The following is a 24,952-nucleotide window of genomic DNA, read 5'->3' on the forward strand; positions in this document are numbered from 1 at the left end:
TGTAAATATATCTGTAAACTTGTAAATATTTTGTTATACGTAATGAGTATTTGTAAGGATTCTGTAGAAAGTATATTATGTAAAAATTGATGTAGATATTTATTATTTCCGCTCTGTTATTTATATCTGAATAAATGGTACTTATATGCTGAAATTTCTATTGGTTTTATTGATAATCGACCTAGAAAAAGTAATTTGTATTTCGACAAACTGATTTGAAATAAACCACAGGCTTCTGATTCAAAAATGACTTATAATAGTAAAGTATATTGTGATTCCTAGCATGGGTTCGATGATAACAGTCAGCATATATCGTCCCAGAGGTGATTTCATGAATGGAACCAAACCTGTCATATTCCAAGCAGAAACATTCATTAAAAAAGTTTATTATTCTGAAATCAGTTTTGGAATAGTCCACTATATCATTTTATGAAGCTTTTTTATTGATTCCATACATGGAGAGAGGAGACTTATGCTTTTCATTTAGTTTCAGGATGAAATGATCTCCAACAATGCAGACTATCAAAATTGATCTGTGATGTTCAGATTTGTGAAAGAACTTTTGTAAATCGAATTTTTGTATTTGTGTTGAATAAATCATATAAATTCAAGAGAAGGTGTAATTATCATGATGTCATTTGGTATATCTGCACAGAGTACAGATTAAAAAACAAAAAAATTATTACTTGTTTTGTGAAGACAGTCTATTTTAAAGTTGGGTGGAACATTCTTGATAGAAGACTACAGAAAAGATTTGATATTAGATATACCAATGCTCTTGAAAGACCTCAAAAACCCATTCAATAACTTATTTGCTGGTGAATATCTGGTTTTATGGATTCAATAACACAATGAAAAAATATGAAAAAGAGCGAGAAATAATTATGATTCAAAAATGGCATCAAAGACCTCCAAATCCTATTATACAGTATGAAATCGTTTTCTTTTTCTATCGAGCTAACTTCCTATAGAGTGGTCTATGAAAGGATTCCATGCGAGTTTATCATATCTTACATATTTAAATCGAAAGGAGTATATTTCTATTCATACAAAAAAAATGGGAATCTTTCAAAGAAAGGAAGAAAGCAATTAATTTCAGTATGAAATATTTACAAAGATGCGTAGGTCATGCAAATAAGTAACTTTCGAACACTAACTGGAATAAAAAGCCACCTCGAAACGACTACTTTCACATACAGTGAAGTACTCGAAAAAAAAAAATACTTTCGAAACACCTAATTTAATATGAACATTGAATTATAATTATACTTTTTCTAAGGATGCACATGCACATATGCAACTAACATACCCTATGCACTAAGCATATCACATATACAACCCCAAGATGATGGTCAATGTACTACTATGTGTGATTGATGCCTTGTTTATTTTATGGTAATTCATGTTCACTTTAATGAAATCAATAAAAATACTTCTGTCTAATTACCACTGGTAGATTTTATTTATAGGACCCGTATAGGACCCCATTATCAAGTATAATAGTTTTATATAATAAAATCTACCAGTAGTAATTAGTGGTAATTAGACAAAAGTGTTTTTATTCATTTCATTGAAGTGGAATGTACAACTCATAACACTGAATATTTTTTTAATCTCAAACTGCAGTGTAGAATTGAAAGATTTACACTTTTTTGTTCGAATATGGAGAAGTAGAAATGCAAAACCTTTCTGGGATAAAACCTTTTCGTGAACAGAACGCTGGTAAACTATGATATAGTGATAAATGAGATATACAACAGAAAAATTACTTTGGGAGTAAAACAGGCGTTAAGACACTGGTTCAACCACTGTGTTCATGATGCACAATTGACCAATGAGTAAAACGTTGAAAGATTTTATTGAAGTTTATAGAAAATATGTAACACCAACATCGGGGGAAAAAGAATACGCACATGAAATTAATTTAAGAATGTAGGCTTTCGTGGCTGGCGTCAATGTTTTGGTTAGTTTTCGGGTTTTGCAGTGGTCTTCTTTGGTTACAATCTCCAAACTTTTCAATTGCAACTGCGGCAGTCATCTTCAGTGGCGTGACATGTCAACAACAGTTGATACGTTGACTTTCCTTCAGATGAATTAGATATGAGCAATTATGCAGCAGACAATGTGGCTTCTTGTCGTTATAATCTATATGCACTTTCAAATCACAGTGGGACTACTTACAACAGGCATTACACAGCACATTGCAGACACCCATATAGTAGCACATGGCATGAATACAACGATTCCCAGGTGTTCCCAATTTCGCCAAAGTCACTTGTGAGCGATGAGGCATACGTTCTCATTTATGAACAGGAGGGAACGAAGCAGCACCTTTGAGGTGATTTTCTTTCCTTTTTTATATAATCTTAGTTCTCTGAATTGATTTGTATTTCATGATTGTTCCATAATTTCATTATGTTATGTTGGTTGCATATGTGCATGTGCATCTATAGACTTCACGGTATAATTTTAAAATATGCTACCTACTGAAGCATTAAAGGTTTTTCAAGCAAAGGCCAGTTAATGTAGTCTTATCTGGTGCCAAAAAGTTGAATAAATTTTGATTAAATTTTTGAGAGTGCTCAGACAATCCTCGAAATTTTATGTTACGTGAATTATTACCATTTCAACGTACATATAGCGCCATCTACTAGCAAGTAGTAAAACTTCTAAGAACAGTTTCAACTGGGGAAAAGAAAGAGTCTGGTAAGTACATTGCAGATAAGCCAATCTAGTATAAAAATATATCTTATATCTCTTTAAAAAATCTGTGTTATATGCCCATGGCTGACCTCTACCATTCATCTCCAAGGTGACCATCTCAAGAGCATAGCTGAATCAACATCCGGCACCTACGCAGTTCCAGAAAGATCCCAGGCGCCGTTTATTGTTCTTTGTTCACCCAGACGCTTACTTCATGATATTTTTTCATATAAAAAACGTCCTGCGTGGCGTAATAGAGTTAGTTGTATTCTAGTTGTCATACTGTTACTACTCAACTCTGGGGATACAGATCTGTTTCCCCTGTTCAATAAATATTAATTTTTAAAAAGTTATTTTTCTCAAGTGAGTTATAACAAAATTGGCGCAGTCGGTAGGATCCTTCAACACTATACGAAACAAGGAACAGCCTAACCGATAGTGGTGGATCCTAATCCTTCAAGGAAGAACCAACAACCCCAAGCCACAGGGCCATAGCAGGACGGTCTCTTCAACGGTAGAAGAACAAGCGCACGCTAACTTCGCCGGAGCAACGCTAGTGAAGCCGGATTTCATCCTCCATGGATATCCTTTGGTAAGCAACAAACAAAGAATCATCTCGATTTTTAATATAATTGAATATTTTCATTTTTGTGTGTACTGTTCTATTTTCAAAAATGCCCAACACAAATGCTTCACCCAGTGCACCCCCACTTGAACCCTATAAATTGAGTGAAATTTTTTCAATTGTCCCAGAATATGACGGTGATCAAATTTTTCTTAATACGTTCATAAGTGCGTGTAATACCGCTTACCGCATGGCAATTCAAGACCAAAGAATTTTACTTATTTTACATATCAAAAACAAACTCAGAGGTAAAGCAGCAGAATTAATAAGTTCTCGCAACCCAGAAACTTGGGAAGAAATCAAAATATTGCTAAACCAATATTTTGGTGATTCTCGAGATTTAGCCTCTTTAATTCAAGACCTGCAGAGAATTTTCCAAATGCCAAATGAGTCTCCTCTTGTTTTTATTAACAGACTTCAAACTCATAATGCAAAAATGCATGCGGCTATACAAAAACAACCGCTCACCGCAGAAGAAAAACAAGCCCAACAAAATCTTATCGAAACCATGACGCTAAACTCGCTATTAGCAGGTTTAGAGCCAACAATCGGACAAATAGTAAGAGCAGGAAATCCACCCTCAATGCTCGAAGCTGTCCAGAGAATTAAGAGAGAATTACAACTCTCTTACTTCCAACAACAGAAAGTCAATAAAAATATGAATCTTAACCAACACAAAAAACCACAAAACCCTACACAACAAAAATTTTGTAATCTCTGTAAGCGACAGGGACACCTCCAAACCGAGTGTAGAGTCAGACAGATTCCCCAACAAAATTTTCAAAAACCCATGTTCCAACAAAATCCATCGAGCCAACAAAATTTTCAAAAAACAAATTTTCAAACGCAAGGTGTCAGACCTAATCAACCCGCATCAAATCAAAATCTAAATAGGCCATCGTTAATTAAACAAAACCCAAACCAACAAAGACCATCGGCTATACAACCCAATCCTTATTTTAATCGAACAAACACTCAAAGAGCACATTATCTCAATCAAGGCATAGATAGTTATCAAGAAAATTTTAATGAACTTTCTGAAAACCCCTACGAATACGAAGACTATGCAGCCAGTTTTCCAACATATCAAAATTTTCATGAAAACCCGAACGTTGACTCTGTTGATTACCCGCAAAATCAATTCAATCAGGATTTTCAATTTGGCTCAACAGCAGCAGACCCTCCTCCTATCGACCCAACGTCAGAAATTCAGACCCAAATACAAACATTGAATTTGGATCCCAACCTGAATTTTCCAGAGCAGAAATTCGTATAGAAAAATCATTTATGCTTAATTCAAAAAATTTATATTATATCATGGATGCCACAAAAACATTCAAAATTCTAATAGATAGTGGAGCCGGAATTTCAGTATTTAAACCCAAAACTGTCGAAAAATATAGAAATCGCTCACCAGAAAATGTTATGATTCAAGGTATTACTAACGAAAGAATTCAAATAACCGAATCTGTATTAGTGCCCTTTTCAGACACTGACCCCCACAAAATCTACATACACAATCTTGACATAGACTTTGACGGACTTCTCGGAGCTGATTTTTTGGAACACTATCATTGTGTTGTTGATTTTCAAAACAAACAATTAATAACTGATTTCAAAACCATACCCCTTTTCAAAGTGATAGACTCGAATAAAGTACCAGAGTCTTCCCAAAATTGTCAAAATTCAGAAAAGAAACACCAAGTTACGTTGGACCCAGAAACATCAACCGCAGAACTTGACGATATTTTTGAATACGACCCTGACAATTATGCTTTTGAAAGTAAATTTGACTACTACCAATATTTAAAAGACGAAATTCCAAATACTATAGAAATCGAACCTCGGACAGAAGGAATTTTTAAATTAAAATGTCATCTCTCAAATACTGATGCTATACTGGTAGCTCAGAATAAAGAAAATGTTCGTTTGCCAAACGCCTTAGTAAAAGTAAATGAAAAAGGAGAATTTTTCACTTCAATTATAAATTCAAATGCTATACCTAAAGTAGTAGAATTTTATAATCTGGATATTGAACCAATACAAAATTTTTCCTTGAACCCCATAAACGAAACAAAAATCGGAAAAAATTATGTAGATAGGGAATTCGAAATAAAAAAACAATTACGATTAGATCATTTGAACGAAGAAGAATCCGAAATAATTACGCAAACTTGCTTGGAATTTTCAAACATCTTTTATTTGGAAGGTGATCGACTCACATTCACAAATGAAATAAAACATTCAATCGACACGAAAGATGCAAAACCGGTCTTTACCAAATCATATCGCTACCCTCAAATTCATAAAGAGGAAGTGAAACGACAAATGAACAAAATGCTAGAAGATGGAATTATACGTCCTTCTATTTCTCCCTGGTCATCTCCAGTGTGGGTTGTACCAAAGAAAATAGATGCATCAGGAAAACAAAAATGGCGTGTAGTTGTCGACTATAGGAAGTTAAATGAGCTTACTGTAGATGACAAATACCCTCTTCCAATGATATCGGACCTTCTGGACCAACTTGGCAAATGTCAATACTTCACCACCTTGGACCTTGCTTCTGGTTTCCACCAGATCGAAATCGATGACAAGGACATTCCCAAAACAGCATTTTCGGTAGAAAATGGCCATTACGAATTTCTTAGGATGAGTTTTGGCCTCAAGAATGCTCCATCAACATTTCAAAGGGTGATGGATAACATTCTTCTCGGAATCCAGAATGAGCGATGTCTTGTCTATATGGACGACATCATCATTTATTCCCCTACCATTCATGAGCACATTTCCAGACTAAAAGAAGTATTTAAAAGACTCCGCCAAGCCAATCTCAAAATCCAACCAGATAAATGTGAATTTCTTAGAAAGGAAGTAGCATATCTTGGACACGTAATAACCAAAGACGGAGTAAAACCAAATCCCGACAAAGTCGATTGTATAATAAATTTTCCAGAACCTCAAAACCAGAAAAGCATAAAATCATTCCTCGGATTAGCCGGATATTATAGAAAATTTATCCCAAATTTTGCTAAAATATCAAAACCCCTCACGAAACTACTTCAAAAAGACACACCTTTCATTTTTAATGATGAATGTAGAAAATCATTCGAAGAATTAAAACAAGCACTTGTTTCAACCCCAATTCTAATATACCCAAATTTCGAAGACACATTTCTTTTGACTACAGATGCAAGCGCATACGCTATCGGAGCCGTATTATCCCAAGGCCCTATTGGCAAGGACCTACCTATTGCATACGCATCGCGAACTCTCTGTTCCGCAGAATCAAAGTATTCCACGATTGAACGAGAGCTATTGGCAATAGTATGGGCAGTCAAGCATTTTAGGCCCTACCTTTTCGGTAGAAAATTTAAACTAATCACGGACCATAGACCCCTAACTTGGCTATTTTCCATAAAAGATCCAGGAAGTAGACTCGCAAGATGGCGTTTAAAGCTTGAAGAATACGACTATGAAATTATATATAAACCCGGAAGAATAAATAAAAACGCTGACGCACTTTCAAGAATCAAAGTTGATTCCACAAAAGCCTGTCTCGTTTTTAATACAAAACTAATACCTTCAGGTACCTTCATTTTGCCAACAAATGAAGAACTAGATCTTGAAATAATCCAAGATCCGGTACAAGAACCAGAGGAATCCGAAGAAAACCCTGAAAACCCTGAAAACCCTGAAAATATTGAAAACCCTGAAAACTTCGAAAACCGTGAAGGCGATCAATCAGAATATACACCAGAACAGATAACCGAAGAGTTCACAACATTCGTAAATTTATACAAAACAACATCTCTGATTGATTATTCAAAAGTCGAGTATTCCAATTGCCAATTTCTCGATAAAGAAAATAAAAACATTCTAATATTCCCTAGACAAAAGGAATTGAAAGACTTTCACTATAAAATCTTTGAGGATATTCTTGAAGAAGATTATGAATTCAGAAATCTCAAAATAAATATTGTATCAAGCAAAACAATAAAAAACAGAAAATATTATATAGTTCCTCTCACTTATGATCCAGAATCGGTGATTGAACACTTGTTTCTCACCCTGTATAGAAGTCAAAATGATTTAGATCCCTCTAAAGTATATTGCATTGAAACTAATCCTGAACTTCCCATTTTAGAAATTCTATGTTTCATTTTTGCTCAAAAGGATATAAAATTCAAAATATGCAATAACATCATTACCACTCCGGATAAAGATCAAATCCCGATCATAATTGATCAAAATCATAACGGAAAAAGTAATTTACATCGAGGTATCAATGAAACAATTCGTAGAATACGTGAAAAATATAATTGGCAAGGACTCAACAAAGATGTTGAAAATTTCATAAAAGCTTGTGATGTTTGTCAAAAAACAAAAATCTGTCGAAAAAATTTAAACAACCCATTAGTAATAACCGAAACGCCTAAAACAGCTTTCGAAAGAATAAACATCGACGTAGTTGAAATCCCAACGAAAAATTACGCATTGAGTATACGTGACGAACTGACAAAATTCACACAAGTGTATCCAATCCCAGACAAAACAGCAAAAAATATTTCAGATACCCTACTTTTATTTTTCCAGCACTATGGAACCCCATTACGAATCCATTGTGATTACGGTCGAGAATTCGATAATGCCCTTCTAAGAGACCTTTGTACCCTTTTTGATATAAAGCTAACATATTCTAGTGTCAATCATCCCCAATCCAACGGATCTGTGGAAAGATTCCATGCAACATTATTAGAAATGATTAGAGCCCATCTGGCTGAACACCCAGATGATCACCCTTTTAATGTATTACCATTCGCGGTAATATGTTATAATAACTCTGAGAACAAATCTCATGGATTTACACCCCATGAATTAGTTTTCGGACACACGGCAAGCAGGCCTCCAGAAAAACTATATAATCAAGAACAACTTATTACAAAATACGTGAGAGACCTAAATAATAGACTCTCTCATTATTACAAAGTCGCACGAGAAAAAATCGAAAGGAAAAAGGAGAAAGCTAAAATCCGTTTCGACAGAAATATTTCTGGAGAAAAACCCAATTACAAAGTAGGCGATAAAGTTTACGTTAAGGAATCGCAAATAAAAGACAAATTGCAAAATAAATTCAACGGCCCATTCATAATTGAACAACTCTTTCAAAACTCAGCAATACTTCTAAATGTGCAAACAAATCAAAGAACAAAAGTGAACTTTGATAGGATGAAACCGTATACTGAAAATTAAATTTATTTTCAGGTCACTCCTACTGCTCGGAACAGTAGCGTTCCCTGTAACCAGTCCATACAAAATCGAAACAATCAACAATACCGTAGGCGTATATTATCATGAAAAAGGTAATATTATTCTTACGAACGACAAATGGACGCTACTCGTCAGTAAAAACATTTCCCAAATCAAAGAAGCCTTTGATAACAACGTTAAGATTCTAGATTCATTAATCGGCATGACCTCGATTTACGGTCAGAGCATGAGCACATTTCGCTCTGAAGTCAAAACGCACACCGGGCTTATCTTACAACTAGCTCAAGCGTTGAGAGATAAGTTTCGTGAAATTGCAATGGATGCAAAACACCCTAGACGAAATAAACGTGGTCTCATAAATGGCATTGGATCTATTTTTAAATCAATTACTGGAAATCTTGACGCTTCAGATGGCGAATTTTATACAAACTCAATAAACAGGCTAAATAACGATGAACATCAATTAGAGAACTTATTAAAAAATCAAATATCCGTTACTACTTCTGTAATTCAAAATTTCAATACAACAATAAGAAAACTGCAAATTGATGAAAAAACATTTAATGAAGACATTCGAGTCATAGAAAAGTCAATAACAGAACTGAACGACAGAATAGCACAAGTGGAAGCAAAATTGAAATTTATAGAAATTTGTGAAAAACTTATGGAAAGCCTTTTATTTATTCAAGAAAACGTTGATGACGCCTTGGATTCAATCACATTTGCAAGATTGAATATTATTCACTCGTCAATCATAACACCTGATCATTTAATAAATGCACTACTAGAAATTTCTCAAAATTTAAGAAGAAATAACCTTCCTCTCCAACCAAAATTGGACAAAATAGCTCAATATCTCGAAATAATCGAACTAGAAGCTTTTCAAACTGAGCACAACCTAATATTTGTACTCAAAATCCCATTGACTGAACCTCCAATTTATACCCTATATCATGTGTACCCCATTCCAATATTTGATGATAGAACAGGGCTACATCATATTTTGCAAATTTCACAACAATATATCGCGAAAGACGATGACTCTTTAATGTTCATACCAATCACGGATATGAGTGCGTGTAAGACATTGACATTCCAAACTAAACTGTGTTACAATATGTTCGCATATCCGATTGACCAAAACTCAATTTGTGAAGCCCAAATTTTCAAGTACACGAAAAACGTTCCAACCAACTGTCAGAGCTCCTTATTTTTCAGTCAGAATTATAAGGTGCATAAAATTGAAACGAACCTATGGCTAGTGATACTCTCGGAACCTTTACAAGTGACTATAAACTGTCCCGAAAAGAAAGTGAAAACGGAATTAATAAATAAAAACTCTCTCATAACCCTTGAAACGGAATGCAGTGCCTTTATTGGAATAACAAAAATTCAAGCTGATTCCAGATTTTCGAAATATTCAAATATCTCGTATGGATCACATCCAGTCTTAATACCATACGAATGTTGCAATAACCTACCGGACAAATCAAATATTCCAAAACTGAAGCCATTGAAATTGAACGATTTGAATGTCGATGATTTGGAAATTGCCAAACACAAACTTGATTCATATTCTAAAACCTTGGATGATTTAATAAATCAACCATATGTAACCAAACATATTTCTTGGTTTACATACTTCACCATTACGTTAATTATTGTGCTAATAATTCTGTACACCTTTTGTAAATGCAGAAGAAGACGTCGCAGCAGCCTAGCAATTGCAGATGTCAACAACCCACCACCGCCTCCAAGACCCTTCAGGCCTTTTAAGCGTTTTACAAGTATGTTCCCAAGAAGAAGACCTAGCCTTCAAGATGAGATTCCCGAGGACGAGGAAATCACATTAAACGATTACTAATATATTTTTTATACTTTACAGCCCAAAAGTTGCTTCATAAGGAACCAACTTTTTTTGGTAAAGGGGAGTTGTTATATGCCCATGGCTGACCTCTACCATTCATCTCCAAGGTGACCATCTCAAGAGCATAGCTGAATCAACATCCGGCACCTACGCAGTTCCAGAAAGATCCCAGGCGCCGTTTATTGTTCTTTGTTCACCCAGACGCTTACTTCATGATATTTTTTCATATAAAAAACGTCCTGCGTGGCGTAATAGAGTTAGTTGTATTCTAGTTGTCATACTGTTACTACTCAACTCTGGGGATACAGATCTGTTTCCCCTGTTCAATAAATATTAATTTTTAAAAAGTTATTTTTCTCAAGTGAGTTATAACATCTGTTTAGAATCTGTGTTTCCGTTAATCAGCTGTCGTCCCCATACGAACGACAACTCTCAGAAGTTGAGAAACTTTTGCGAGCTAAGGACTAATGAGGTCTTACCTTTTACCGTGTGATTTGCAACACGATATATTATTTTTATACTATGGCCAAGTGCCTTACTTTAGGTCCATAACCATAATTTTATATTTGAAAATCTAAATTTCGTCTTTTCATTCGAAATTTCAACTCTGAACTCGTAATGTGATTTTTTAATCTGAGACAATTTCGATGAGTCGAAAATCATTCACTTTCAGAAGAAACTTCATGTAACAACTTGTTTTCAGAATGTGTTTTTATAATGATCAATCAGTCATCACTTTTATTCCAGTTCAACATTTCAAAAAGTTACAAAAGTGGTGCAACTATTTTGCAGGTCTGCAGGTCACCAAATTGTTCTCATTAAATATTGCTTACCTAATATTGTAGAAAGGCAAAAATTCTTGCAGGTCGGGTCTCCCAGACATGAATCTCGACCAGGTTATTCATTTTCGACAGAAAAATTTCCCAACACCCACTCAAAAGTTTCACAATTCTCAAAAAATTGAAAATACATTTTGCAAGTCGGCAGAAATTCTTGCAGGTCGGCAGAAATTCTTGCAGGTCGAGTCTCCCAGACATGCATCTCGACCAGGTTACCTATTAATTTTCGGGAGACCCGACCTGCAAGATTTTCTGTCCTCCTACAAGATTACGAGAGCAAAGTCTACTGCGAACAATTTGCTGACCTGCAGACCTACAAAATAGTTACACCCTTACAAAAGATATTTATGAATCCAGTATTTTCTTTTTAGTTTCTGAGTGTTTACGTAACTAAAATAATTACCCTGTACATCTTCATAAAAATCTGGTCGAATATCTAAAGTATTGAAAAAAATATTTCCCAACTATTGACGATCATTCAACTGACAGGTGAATTGAATTCTTCATAATTACATCACCTTTTTTTCTTCTCGAGAAGTCTTATGATAGTATCAGTAACATAATAATTATACATTATCCTACATAATGTGCCTCTATAAATCGCAAACAATTATTGGCCCCTCTTCATGGGAGAATTAGTACGTGGGTCATGACTGGTTCTTATACATCATTAATATCTGCTTCAAGAAGGATTATTTTGATTCAAGAGTACTTCTTCTGTTTCAACGAACTTATTGGTACGCATACGGATTCTTTGAAATAAATGAAAATGGTCGAAACTGTATCAAAATCCATAATGTATTTAAGTGGCACTTTATTATATAATTTTTACTGAGCAGTTAACAAAACAAACCGCAATACGGGTTTCACACACACGTGCACGCACGCTCACTCAAAAAAGGCAAACGATAAAAACGTGTTTCGGTCTTTTGGTCATTATCAGTATGGTGAAGCCAAGGGCAAGAATGAGCAACACTTGGTTGCCAAAAGAAATACAAATGCATAGAACCATCAGCAGAAGTGCTATGTCTGGTAAAATAATCTATTGGATTTATATCAAGACACTCGATATTCTTTATTTCTGTATAAATTCCTGGACTCGGATGTAATTTCAGTAGTATTTTTGTAAACATAAGATCTACCAATTGAAACCACAAATGTGCGACTGGCATCTACTGATATCATTGTGCATTTGTACTTCTTTGTCAGCCAAGAGTTGCCAATCCTTGCACGTCGCTGCAACATACTGATGATGGACCAGAAACTCGAAACACGTGTATATGGTTTGCCTTTTTTAGAGTGCTATGTCCAATAAAATTATCTTTTGAATACAAATCAAGACACTCAAAAATCTTCACATCTGTATGATTTCCTGGACCCGGATGCCACGCAGGTAGCTATAGCTGCATAACATAACATAATGATAATTTTAGTTAAAAGATCTATTGACAAAATGATTGAGGCTTTCGCGGCCGAGTTTTTCGGTGCCACTATTTGCCTTCAGGTTCGAAGGCCATCAATTTTTGGTTTTTTTTCCTGACGTTTCGGTGACGTGAGTGGCTAGCTTCTTCAGAGGTTCATACATATTGAGTGTATCTCCGATGACTCCGGATACATAATTTTTGAAGTAAACGTTCCGGTTCTTTTTGCAGCATTACTGGATAAATGCCATATGGGCCTATCAACCTATCCCATATTGTTGAAATGGGGTTATGTTTGCATAAGTTTTTAGTACAATCAAAAGGTTTGAGCACTGCTTTTTGAGAGACGAAATGTGTGACAATTTGCATTGTCTTGATGAAGAATGATCAGACGGTGTGGCATACCATTCACATTCACAATTTACTATTTTACATTTCTTCAAGAGCACTTTTGCTACATGAGCAGTTTTTCTGAAAAAGTAGGTAACCATTTGTTTTAAGGTTTTTGTAGCCTAAATAACTTTTGGTAAGCATATTTCTGTTTAATTTGAAATATTTGCGTTCTCTATTTAAGTACCAAAATAACGCAAAAGGAAATTTCCCAGAATAACGCAAAAGGACCACATTCAAATTCTTATTACAGAAAATACAGTCCACGTACATTAATACTCAGCAAAATTGGAATGGATTCGGTTTCGAACGGGTAGTAAACATATGCCTACATTTTGTCTGTCATAGTGTCAAATCAAGTTGTTCATTAAGAAGGTTTTCGTTTTCATCTGATGAGCGTACTTCGAAGATATAAGTGTTGGAAATACATACAAAGTTTAAGAACAGTAGAGAAGATTCGAAAACATTTCACGGTATCCCAGAGCATCCCAGAATATTCTGAAATGTTGTGGAATGTTCGGAATCACTCTGGAAGGTAGTTTTGCATGTAGTGCAGGTAGTCAGAATTTATTTATGTTTATTTCTTATATATTACGGTTGGAATTATTTCTACATTTCTGCATATAAATTTCCTCCTTATAGGTTAGAATCAAAGAACAATTTCAACCGAAAGGAAGAGAGAGTCAGGCTCAATACCTACACTCAATAGCTTCGTTCTAATAGGAGTTTAGTCACGCTAACCACCGCTGGAATAAAACCTTAGTACTCTAACCAAAAATATAGAATCTGTTGTGACTACTAGATAGTACTTCGTTTGTTGCGTCATCGCCTCTTTATAATATCTACCGTTATCATAGACGTAACGTCAGGTATGAGTACCTCCGGGACACGGCCAACAAACCCTGAAAATAGCATTGACGTTATTATCTCTGACCGGGAAAGTTCACAATCTTTGATCACACCAACATCAGTATAACAAAAATGAGGAAAACATTATTATTGTTAAAATGAAAAGGATGCAGCTTTGAGAGAGATAAGTTAGTAGCTTCGGAAGGTTTCCAAGTTTTTGTTTGAAGGTGGAGAAAAGCTCAAAATGTTGTAATGTTGCAAGGTTTATGTTGATTGTAGAAACGGTCTTGGTGTGGCCCACGTACTAACTGTTTATTCTTCTCGAAGAGATGAAACTGTTGTCCTCCGGGTCCGGTAAGGTGCAGAGAATCGAGTTCTCACAGGTATGGGGGCGTGGAAGAGCACGTTGTGTTTGACCCAAGTAATTAGAGCCCCCTGTACCTGCGCTGTGGCGCATGAGGTCAACCGCGACTCACATGTCTAATTATGAAAGTAAAAATATCAGTTAATGGGACGGGGAGAGCAATCTCGCATTGCGAACAACCTAGACTGCGAATTGTCTGTTTTTCTTTTTGACGGTTATTGTGGTAAGCAGCGGAGAAAGTGTGATATTCATTTTTATGTTACTATGAAATGAAACCTGAAGGATACCGTTTTTATTCGAAGGATGCACAATTCTCACAATTTTGATTGACAATATTGAAAATATGATTTAGATTTGTTAATTTGCAAACTGAGGCTGGTTTTAGAATGAAACCCCATTTTACCAAAGGGTGGCTTCTTATGTGATACTTGATTCTGGTAGAACATACAGTGTGTAAAAGCCAAATGGAATAAATTCATTATTTCGGTTACTGTACATATTTAAAAAAAATCCCGAAACACGTCTAATCTAAACTATGATTTGACATTATTCAATGGGAAAATGTTACCCCTACCTTCAACCCCACCGAATGACAGGTACAATCCCCAATTTTTTAAATGGGAAGTCTAGGCTTGTGATATATCGTTTGAAAGGTATCTTCATTCTCTATTCAAAAATGTTATCGCTTCCAAGTTTATTGCCACAATTAAGATGAAATAAATTGAAATCATGTGGATACCGAAATTGGATAAAATATACTCAAAATTTATTGCAATATACTCAAAACTCATTTCATGTTGAGGTATTTATAATAAGAAATAAACAAAGACAATAGCAATGTTCTTTTTAGATGGTATCCTTTAAAAAACTGTAAATAATTTCCGTGGCAACGGTAGTTTGAAACGCCTTGTCAACTTATTTTGTATGTTACAACATTAGTTGTCAGCATTTCAATTTAAGTTTAAAGTTCGTTAACTTCAAGTCTGACAAATGGTTACATTAACGGAAATGCATAAAGTAACAGTTTTACGAATGAATGGTTATGGAGATAAAACACAAACAGAATAGAAGGTAGCTCGTCTATTTCATGAGACATTTCCTAATTTACCTCTTATATCTCAAGGAACAATAAGCAGAATAGGGAATCAGTTTCGCGAGCTTGGTCGTGTGGGTCAGTTAAAAAAAGCAGCTGCCAATGCAGTGAGTTATGAACTCAAATAAGATGTGATGCTTGAGTTTGAGAAAAACCCACATACATCGAGTAGACATCCACTACATCCAGGCATCCACTACATTCAATGTTAGCCATACAACGATAGTAAACATATTAAAATAAAATAAAATGTATCGTTATAATATGATACCTACTCAGGAGCTCATGGAAGACGATTTTGATAGAAAAACCTTTTTGAGCAAATGATGGACATATTGGATAACAATATCATCCTATTAGATGACATTATGTTTTCTAATGATAGTACTTTGTATCTTAACGATCATGCTAATCGGCAAAATTGCCGCTACTGGTCAACGGAAAATCCACACTGGATGAGAGAAGAACACACGAAATACCCTCAAAAGGTTAGGTTAAAGCAGAGATTGTTGGAAACCTCATTAGTCCCTTTTTCATTGAGGGCAACTTGAATGGCGGTAATTATTTGGCACTACTTCAAAATGATGCAATTCCTAGTTTAGCAAATTTATATCCTGATCCAGGAAACCCTCAAGTTCCAGTGAATACGATATGGTTTTAGCAGGATGGAGCACCACCACATCACCAAGTTAATGTCCGGCAATACCTCGATACAACATTTCCCAATCGGTGAAGAGGGAGGCGGTGCACCTCAATCCAATATGGAACCCCACTTTAATGAATTCGAGAATAACGAACAGGACAACAGGCAGCAAGATTGTTAATGTTCCAAGTTTAAGTGAAGGAACGAGTACAGGTACAAATGCAGGTACAAATACAACTGATTACCTGACAAGGCATAAATATGCTTTAAGAAGCCGAAAAGGTAGTCATCCGACAGCAAACCATGAAGAAGCTAGCCACTCGCGCCAGCGAAACGTCAGGAAGAAATTCCAAAAATCTACGGCTTTCAAACTCGAAAAAAAATGACACTGATTTTGAACATCTACTTCATTATATTCATTAACATCCATAGTTCTTTTTCGTATTCTACATTTCATTACGTTTTGCATTACATTTTAATTTTTGAGTGAATTTTATAGAATTTCGGTAACCACATGATTTCAATTCATTTTATTTTAATTGTTGCAATAAACTTGAAATCGATAACATTTTTGAATAGAGAATGGAGAGACCTTTAAAACGATATATCACAAACGTAAACTTCCCATTTAAAAAATTGGGGGTTGTACCTGTCATTTGAAGGGGTTGAAGGTATGGGTAGCATTTTTACGTTGAAGAATGTCAAATTATAATTCACTTTTGACGTGTTTCGGTTTTTTTTTTCAATATGTACAGTAACCGAAATATTGAATTTATTCCATTTAGCTTTTACACACTGTATACGTATATACATACCCATATACCCATGATTCGTCACCAGTTACGGACCTTTTACACAAATCTGCATGGCCGTTGACATCATTCAACAATTTCTGAGCAATGCTTCTGCGACGGTTTTTAGGCCAGAATTCAGTAATTTTGGAACGAACTTCGCTGCCACACGCTCCATGCCCAAAATTTTCGAAAAAAGTGCATGGTATGAGCCAACCGGTATTCCGTGATTCGACAATTCACCATAACAATTTTCTTCACTTTCTTAACATTTTCATGGATTGTAAACATTTTTCTGACTCAGAGTACAATCACTGATAGCAAAAAATTACCGAACACGCAAAACGCTTCTAACTTCTATGCATTTCATCAACAAACTGAACATGCTAATCAGCTAACCGTAACTTCAATATATAAAGGTGGAGACAAACATCCTCAGAAGAAACAATGGAAAACCAGGATCAACAACATTATAAACAAACATAATTTTATATCCACATATCAATATGGCTTTATCCACTGAAGATGCTAGTCACAAATTAACGAATATAGGAATTTGTCTGGGCCTGAAAAAATCATCCGTTACTCCTCGAAACCATATATGATACTAGTACTATGTTGCTGTATCGCTGCTGTTCCAATGTTTCTCTATAAAAAATTACTTGTACATGTCAAGTTTCATCACGATCGGTTGAGCGATATAGAAGTTTATCACTTACCAACCAACCAACCAACCAACAAACATCCATTTTTATATATTAGATTGGTATAAGAGATGAAGTATATGATTAATTCGCAGGTTGCCAAACTAAAGGAAACAAAAAGTCAGAATGGAAAGTGAAACGAATTCAGAAAGGATTATTACTTGTGTAGTACCTCAGCGAATAGTATTGGTAGCCCTACTATTCACAATTGATTTGAACAATATTTTCTTTCAAGAAAAAACTGGCAAAACTCTCAGTTTTGCAAATGAACTGCAGATTGAACTACATTCAAGAATTTTTTGCTCTTCATTGAACGGAGATGTCTACACCCAAAATTTTGTTTCATTTTATGTTTCTACTTCCGCTCTCATCATCGTTTTTATGACAAAACGGCAATGGGGGAGAAAGGAACGAGAAATAAAAGGGTTTTAGTGGTATTCGACCGAAAATAGCGAAAATATCAAGTAGACTATTTGAGGAACCCATTTTGAAGCTTCATTGAAGAGTATGAAAAGAATAATCATTTCACCACTGAGAGGGAGGTAAATAATTCAATAAATTACCTTGACGAATTTCACTAGTTCGGACTTCCATTGTCTACTATATAAAATGATTTGAAATCCCTGAAACAACTAAAAAAGGATAATTAAAAATGAATAGCTGAAAATAACAATTATATTAAGCAAAATAAACCTGAAATGAAATAATAGTGAAATAAACTACAAGTAAAAATAGAACATATGAATAAATAAAAACAAAATAAAAATAAAGGAATGAAAAAAGGAAATAAAAATAAAAAGTTTAGAGATTCCAAGTCACTTTAGTTCACGACGTTTCGATTGTTAGTATCTACAATCGTCTTCGGGTGATGACTGGACTGATTCCTCCGATAGATGACTATTTATAGGTCGTTCAAATACTTTCACTTATCCCTGCTTTCCATTTTCCGCTTCACTGGTTCCGTGGGAGATGACCGTTTTGGCCATTTTTCGCTTGATGATGAGTTTCCATATGTTGCGTATTTCTACGCTGGCCTGGCTGAATACGTTGTTGGACAACATGTATACGGCTTCCTTGAATTTTCTCCTGAACCAATGTTTCTCTCTGTGCAAGATCTCAGCTTGGGACCACTCGATGTTGTGTTGATGGGTCCAAACATGGTCTGCTATTCCTCATTTGCTGGTTTCCCCTCGCTGTGTGTGTTTCTTGTGCTCGCCAATGCGAACATTCAACGGCCTCTTAGTTTCACCAATATAGGATTTTCCGCACTCATTCAAGAATTTGGGTAATTTACCGAATGGTCAATTAGAATTCAATAACTCCCTATTACTAAATATTTTTTCAAATGAGGAAACTGGGATATAAGCACAGGTAATTTAATTCTTTACAAACTTAGTAAAAATTAGGTACTTGAAATATAGGTACTTCAAATTGTAAAATAAGGTATATGTAGCATTGAATGTGTAAAATTAGTTAGTGAAGACACGCCCGAAGAAGCCATTGTATATTAGTAGTAGTGGTAGTAATCTTATAGTAATCTTTATTATAGGATACATCCCAATCTTACAAGACATAATAACTAATTAACAATTTGAATTTCCACAGTGCCAAAAATATTGATAAAATTCAAATCTGTATATAGATAATAGCAATAATGAAGATAAACTAAATGAAAAGATAATAAAAAATATACAATGTATAAGACCTATGTTGAAAACCAATATTGATATAGCAACATACATATAATATACATATTTTCCAACTAACTAACGCTCTAGGTATTCCAATAATTTACTTATAAACCCTCTTACAGTATTTTCCTATTCAATGGCATTTGGTAAATTGTTAAATTCCCGTAGTCCCTTGTAGAATAAGTTTTTCGTTCCGCCACCAGTGTGAGTTCTATATATATGAAAATTATTATAAGATCTTGTCTCATGTTCATGTATTTGATTATTGAAAACAAAAAATTCATTAAAATATGTTGGTTGAAGACTTTTGGTTATTTTAAATATATAAACCATTGTTCAATGAAATTTAACGACTGCATCTTAATATAGTTCTCATGCCCCTATTTTGGAGTTTTTGAAGTTGGGAGAGCCTATTTTGGTTTATTAAATGCATTAAAGTTGGACAGTACTCAAAATGAGGTTTAATTATACAATTATATGTTAATATTCTGGAGTTAATATTCTGGAGTTAATGTTAATAGTCAAATTATTTGCCATCCAAAAAAAAATATGATTTTTTTGAAATGTCTTTTTATAACGTATTCAGCATGACTATTCAAACTCAAAGTATTGTCTACAATACCTCCCAGATACTTTATTTCAGACACATATTCCAAGGTAGTGTTACCAATTTCAATTTTTATTTCATTATAATCAATAGAGTTCAGTTTATATTTAGTTGTTATCACCATAGCTTTTGTTTATCTGCATTTAATTTTAATTTATTCATATGTAAATATTTTTCGATGTTCTTCATAGAAACTTTGAGAGTATCTACAGCATCATTGAGTTCTGTATTCGAGTATAAACTAATGTATCATCTGCAAACAGATTGAGTTCATGTAGCCCAGGAACATAAAAAATATCATTTAGGTATATAATAAATAAAAGTGGGCCAAGTACACTTCCCTGGGCAACACCAATGTTGATATCTATCTCATCAGATATTTTTGAACCAATTTTTGTTTTTTGTTTTCTTTCACTAAAGTAACTAAGAAACCATGCCAGCACAGAGCCTGTTAACCCATAATAATTTAATTTTTTTATCAAAATGTTTCTGTCAATTGTTTCAAATGCGCGTTTAAAGTCACGAAAGACAGCTACAGATGTTCATCATACGCATTTTTCCATCTAGAGAAAGTATACTGAATAGCTGATTCACAGGAATGATTTTTTCTGAATCCTGACTGTTTACCTAAAAACAATTCATTATCATCAAAGTATGCAACTAATTGTCCGTTAACTGCTAGTTCAAGGACTTTCTCCAAAGTTGGTAGAATATTAATTGGGCGAAAATCGCTTGCTTCAATTGTATTACTAACCTTTGGTATAGGAATAACAGAAGTTATCTTCAGTTGATCTGGAAATATTCCTTTATCCAGAGATGTATTCACCAGGTTTAATATCACATACCCAAATACCTCGAATGTTTCTTTTAAAAATTTGCAATTCAGTACTTCAGACTTGTTTTTATTGTCTAAGGAATGAATAATCTTCCGCAGTTGAGTCATCGTTAATAGTTTAAATTTGGAAAAAGAAGTGTTTATAACTGAATAATTTGTGGATGACCATTCATCAGATTGAGGGATACTCTTAGAGATATTTAAAATACTATTAACAAAGTAGGTAATTATTGAAATTATCAGCTATTTTTAAACAGATTTAAGATGTTTCCACATCTGTCTTGGATTATTACGATTTGCATCAATTTGTTGTTCATAAAAAAGTATCCTGTTTTTTTTTAACATATTAACATACTGGTTTCTAACAATTTTATAGTTTTCCCAGAATTGTTCTCGCTGAGGTGACTTGTAATTATTTTTAAATGTTTTATATATTGCGTTTCGTTCCTTAGCTTTATTTTTCAATTCCAAATCATAGTAAGGTAACTTATTATTTTTTATTGAGATAGTGTGTTCAGGTGCAAGATTATCTATAATTATTTTTGTTTTATCAAAAATTTCATTCAAGATTTCGTTAACATCTGCTGAATTCAATAGCCATGTTTGATCAATTAGTTCAATATTTATGTTTGAATATGTCTCAGAAGTATTATTTCTAACAATCAGATTTTTCTCAGGATTATTTATATTAGATTTGAAACATATTTAACAAATTTTTGATTTTTCTACTATAAAAAGCATTGTTATCTGCATAATTAATATTAAAATCACCCAACAGTATGAAATTATTTTTAAGAAAATAGTTTTCAAATAGTTCCTCTAAACAATCAATAAATATAGCATCACTTGAACTGGGCGAGTGATACAGACCTCCAATCAACCACCTCTTATTTGATATGTTTACTTCAATGCTTCTCATACATTAATTTCCAGGAATAATACTGTTCTTTCGAATTCTGTAGTCCACTCCCTCTCTTATAAAAATTAGAATTTCTACTGTATGTCGACTATCACTGTCACAGAGGACTGCACTATAGTTATTGATTTGTATTTCTACATCCTTGGTAACTCTTGATTCACTTAGCACTATTATTGTGGGGTTATAACATACAATATAAGCAATTATTTCAGTTTTATGTGGCAAAAAACTTTCAGTATTTAAATAAATGATGTCTTCATTAAAATTGGGGCAATCATGCACTTCCGTACCTTTTCTTGTTGTCAATAGTTTTTTGAAGGAGAACAATCAACTAATGTGGGTATGTTATTTATATAATTTATATATTTATTTTCCCCTCTGTTCTTACTTTCTTCTAACTGTTTCTTTATTTTATTATAATATTCTCTTTGGGCTTTGGTTTGATCGCCAAAGATAGTTGCTTTGTATGGCGAAACACGTGTTGCGTTTTTGTAAAGTCGTTTAGTGGAAATCTCACAATAAAGTGTTTTTTGAATACGTTAATAATCATTTCGATTCTGTAAAATTCTCCAAAGGACAAACACAACTTTGCAATTACCCAATTCCAAACTCCCGAACGTTGCTACCGATTCTGCCCAATCACCAAAACCACTTACGGTGGTTCGTTAGAACGGTACCCGAACCATCAACTTTGATAATGGCAATCGGAATATATCACCGCGTGTCCCACGATATCAGAACGCATGCGTGCAAGAACACGCTGTTTTGATTCACGAAATCTTCAGTCCTCCCGAGGAGCACATGTTCGCTGCAAGTGCATGGAGAGGATGTTATAAGTGAGTGACATGTTCGCCGGGACTTTCGAAAAACCGAAGAGACAATTCATTTGAGCCTCCCAGAGGCTTTTGGTGCGGTGGTGGATGTGCGAAGTGCATTGTTTGGAATATACCGAGGTTACTGCACCGGGATGTTGCAGGATTTACACCGGGTGAGTGAGAGTGGAGGTGTCGAAAAGCGATAGTTAAATTCTAGCAAAACTGAAATGTAGAATAAAAAGTGAACACAAAAAAATAAGTTATCGACGCCAGAAGCCCCAGTAAATTTTGGCTAGCTCTGAAAATGAATAATGAATAATGAAAATGAATAAACCACTGAATGCAATGCGAAAAGTTATCGATGAATTTCCATTTTTTTAACACAAACCTTTAGTAAGCGATGCCATAAGTCCTGAGGACGAGTGTTTTATCTATTATTTTATCTGAAAACATTTTTCGGTTCTCAAATCAAATCAATTTTAATAAGAAATTTCAACAAGAACATTTGTATGAAGATGGAGAAGTAGAAAGCCAAAACGTTTCCCAATAATTAACCTCTCCGAAATTATGCCCTTTTTAATTTGAACAAAATTCCTGGGATTTAATAAAATAAATATAGATAAAAAAACTGAAAAACACGCTTTTAAAGAACATCGAACTAAAAAGTTAAAAATAATTTTTATAAATAAGGTTAAAACAATAACAATAATAGTATTATTGTGAAAAAAGTGATGGGTGCTTGATATACAAAAAATATGGCACAAAGCGTGCATGCATGTAAAGTGAGTTCGAATTATATCAAGAAGGTTACGTACAGCGCCATCTGCCCGCGAATAGATCAAGCAATAATGTCGATTATTCTGTCTAATAGAGATCCTGAGCATTCAAACGGGAAAAATATGAAATGAAAAGGAAACTTACTAGCCAACAAACAAATGTACAAACATACAGGTGAACCTAATAAAAGCGTGTTAATTAATAGAAATGAAATAAGCGAATGAATGTCATTACGGACTGTCATCGATGACATAAGACGTAATTTCATGAATGAATCCAGATTAATTGAATAGGACGGCGACCGTTGAATATGATTTCGATTGTCAAGTTGGCGGTAGTTCGGTCAAATGATGAAGAAAACCTATTGCTGGATTGTCGACGTTTCGAAACATTATTGTTTCATCTTCATGACTCTGAATTATAAGAACAAGACATACATATTAAAATGGGATTTTAGAATGTAGTATTGTTAAAAACAAAATAATATGGGTGAAATAACAGTCGTTAAAAATAAAACGCTTCGAGCACTTTACAGAAAACCACGTTGATGAGTACTTACATTTGGGACGGCTTTCAGAGTTCAAAAAGAGTGAAGTAAATAAATTCGACATAAAATATAAATACGTACACAGGTTCACGAAAAACGTTGACACAGACACGAAGAAATGTACAAACTGAACTGTCTGTGAATCGTTTTTTTATAGGCCATGAAAGAAATGAGAATTGTAATTCGAAAAAGTCGTCTGTAAATGATTCAGAATTATTGTTTGATTTTTCCTATTAGATTGAAATATAAGGTGTGTAAATTTTCAATATCCGACCTTTTGTTGCTACATTTTGTTCCATGCTTTGTTATTTCAATCATCTCATTCAAGATTGTTTTTTTCAATATCGTATCCTATAATACTTACTTGATTTCAAATCAAAAGTATGAAGGAATAACTTACAATGTTCTGCAAAGCTAGTGAGATTTTTCATTGTTTTCAGTGGGTTGCGCATATTTTTACAATCCCTGTTATGTTCAGCCATTATTTGTTTTAGATATCTACCTGTTTGCCCTATATATACTTTCTCATACTCAGCACGTGGTATTTTGTAGATAATATTGGAATTCAGGTCCTTTGATGTTTTTGTTTTGATCTCGTTAAAATGATTCTGAACTGTGTTTTCACATTTCATACTGATTTTGAAATTTTCATTTTCTAGAATCTTGCATAGTTGCGGTATCAGAACTGCTACATGCGGTAATTTGAAATATTTAATGTTCAACGGTGCTTTTTTTTGTGTATTTGCTCTGTCGGCATATACTAATTTTTTAGTCAAATATCTAGAAACATAGTTTCTATTTTTTATTTTTTAGGTTTAGGGTTTAAAATGTTCATGTGCGTGTCCTAAGGGCAACGATTCCCATATTTTTTTGTATAAAGACGAAGAAGTAGAAAGCCAAAAATAATATGTTCAAGCATATTGAGTTCAAAAAAGTACATGGAATCTGGCATAATAAAATCTTGTATTGGAAAATGTTTTATTGCAAATCCATTATTTTATTATTGAATAAATGTCATAATATAAATAAAATATCTGTTGATTTTATTAATTCAGGTATGATAAACAGCTTCATGAATAATCAATTCAATACCATTGGAATGGTGTTGCAAATCTACTGTTACCCCCTGTAGCTTTTTTTATTATTGAAAGGAATCATTTGAAATTTTATTAATTTGGTTAGAATGTAATCATGAACATAATAG

At 34.1% G+C, this 24,952-nt stretch overlaps 2 protein-coding genes across 2 annotated transcripts in view; both read left to right on the plus strand.

Moving 5' to 3' along the window:
• The first annotated feature begins 2,767 nt into the window (after positions 1–2,767).
• LOC141481237 (uncharacterized) lies at positions 2,768–10,824 on the plus strand. The gene is made up of 2 exons (XM_074172447.1): positions 2,768–3,295; positions 8,591–10,824. Exons 1-2 carry the CDS (start codon positions 3,282–3,284, stop codon positions 10,458–10,460), a joined length of 1,884 nt encoding a protein of 627 aa, XP_074028548.1. The 5' UTR covers positions 2,768–3,281; the 3' UTR covers positions 10,461–10,824.
• Positions 10,825–22,398: 11,574 nt separating this feature from the next.
• The window catches only part of dachs (unconventional myosin-IXb-like dachs), a 174,047-nt gene continuing 171,493 nt past the window's right edge, over positions 22,399–24,952 (plus strand). The window contains exon 1 of the mRNA XM_074172453.1: positions 22,399–22,597. Within this exon, the coding sequence (XP_074028554.1) occupies positions 22,530–22,597 (68 nt within the window). The 5' untranslated portion in view covers positions 22,399–22,529. The remainder of the gene's footprint in view (positions 22,598–24,952) is intronic.

This window comes from Leptinotarsa decemlineata, unplaced genomic scaffold (genome assembly GCF_025532065.1).
Source record: "Leptinotarsa decemlineata unplaced genomic scaffold, Ldec_3_MD MMD2_tig00000133_RagTag_RagTag, whole genome shotgun sequence".
Taxonomy (NCBI): Eukaryota; Metazoa; Arthropoda; class Insecta; order Coleoptera; family Chrysomelidae; genus Leptinotarsa; species Leptinotarsa decemlineata.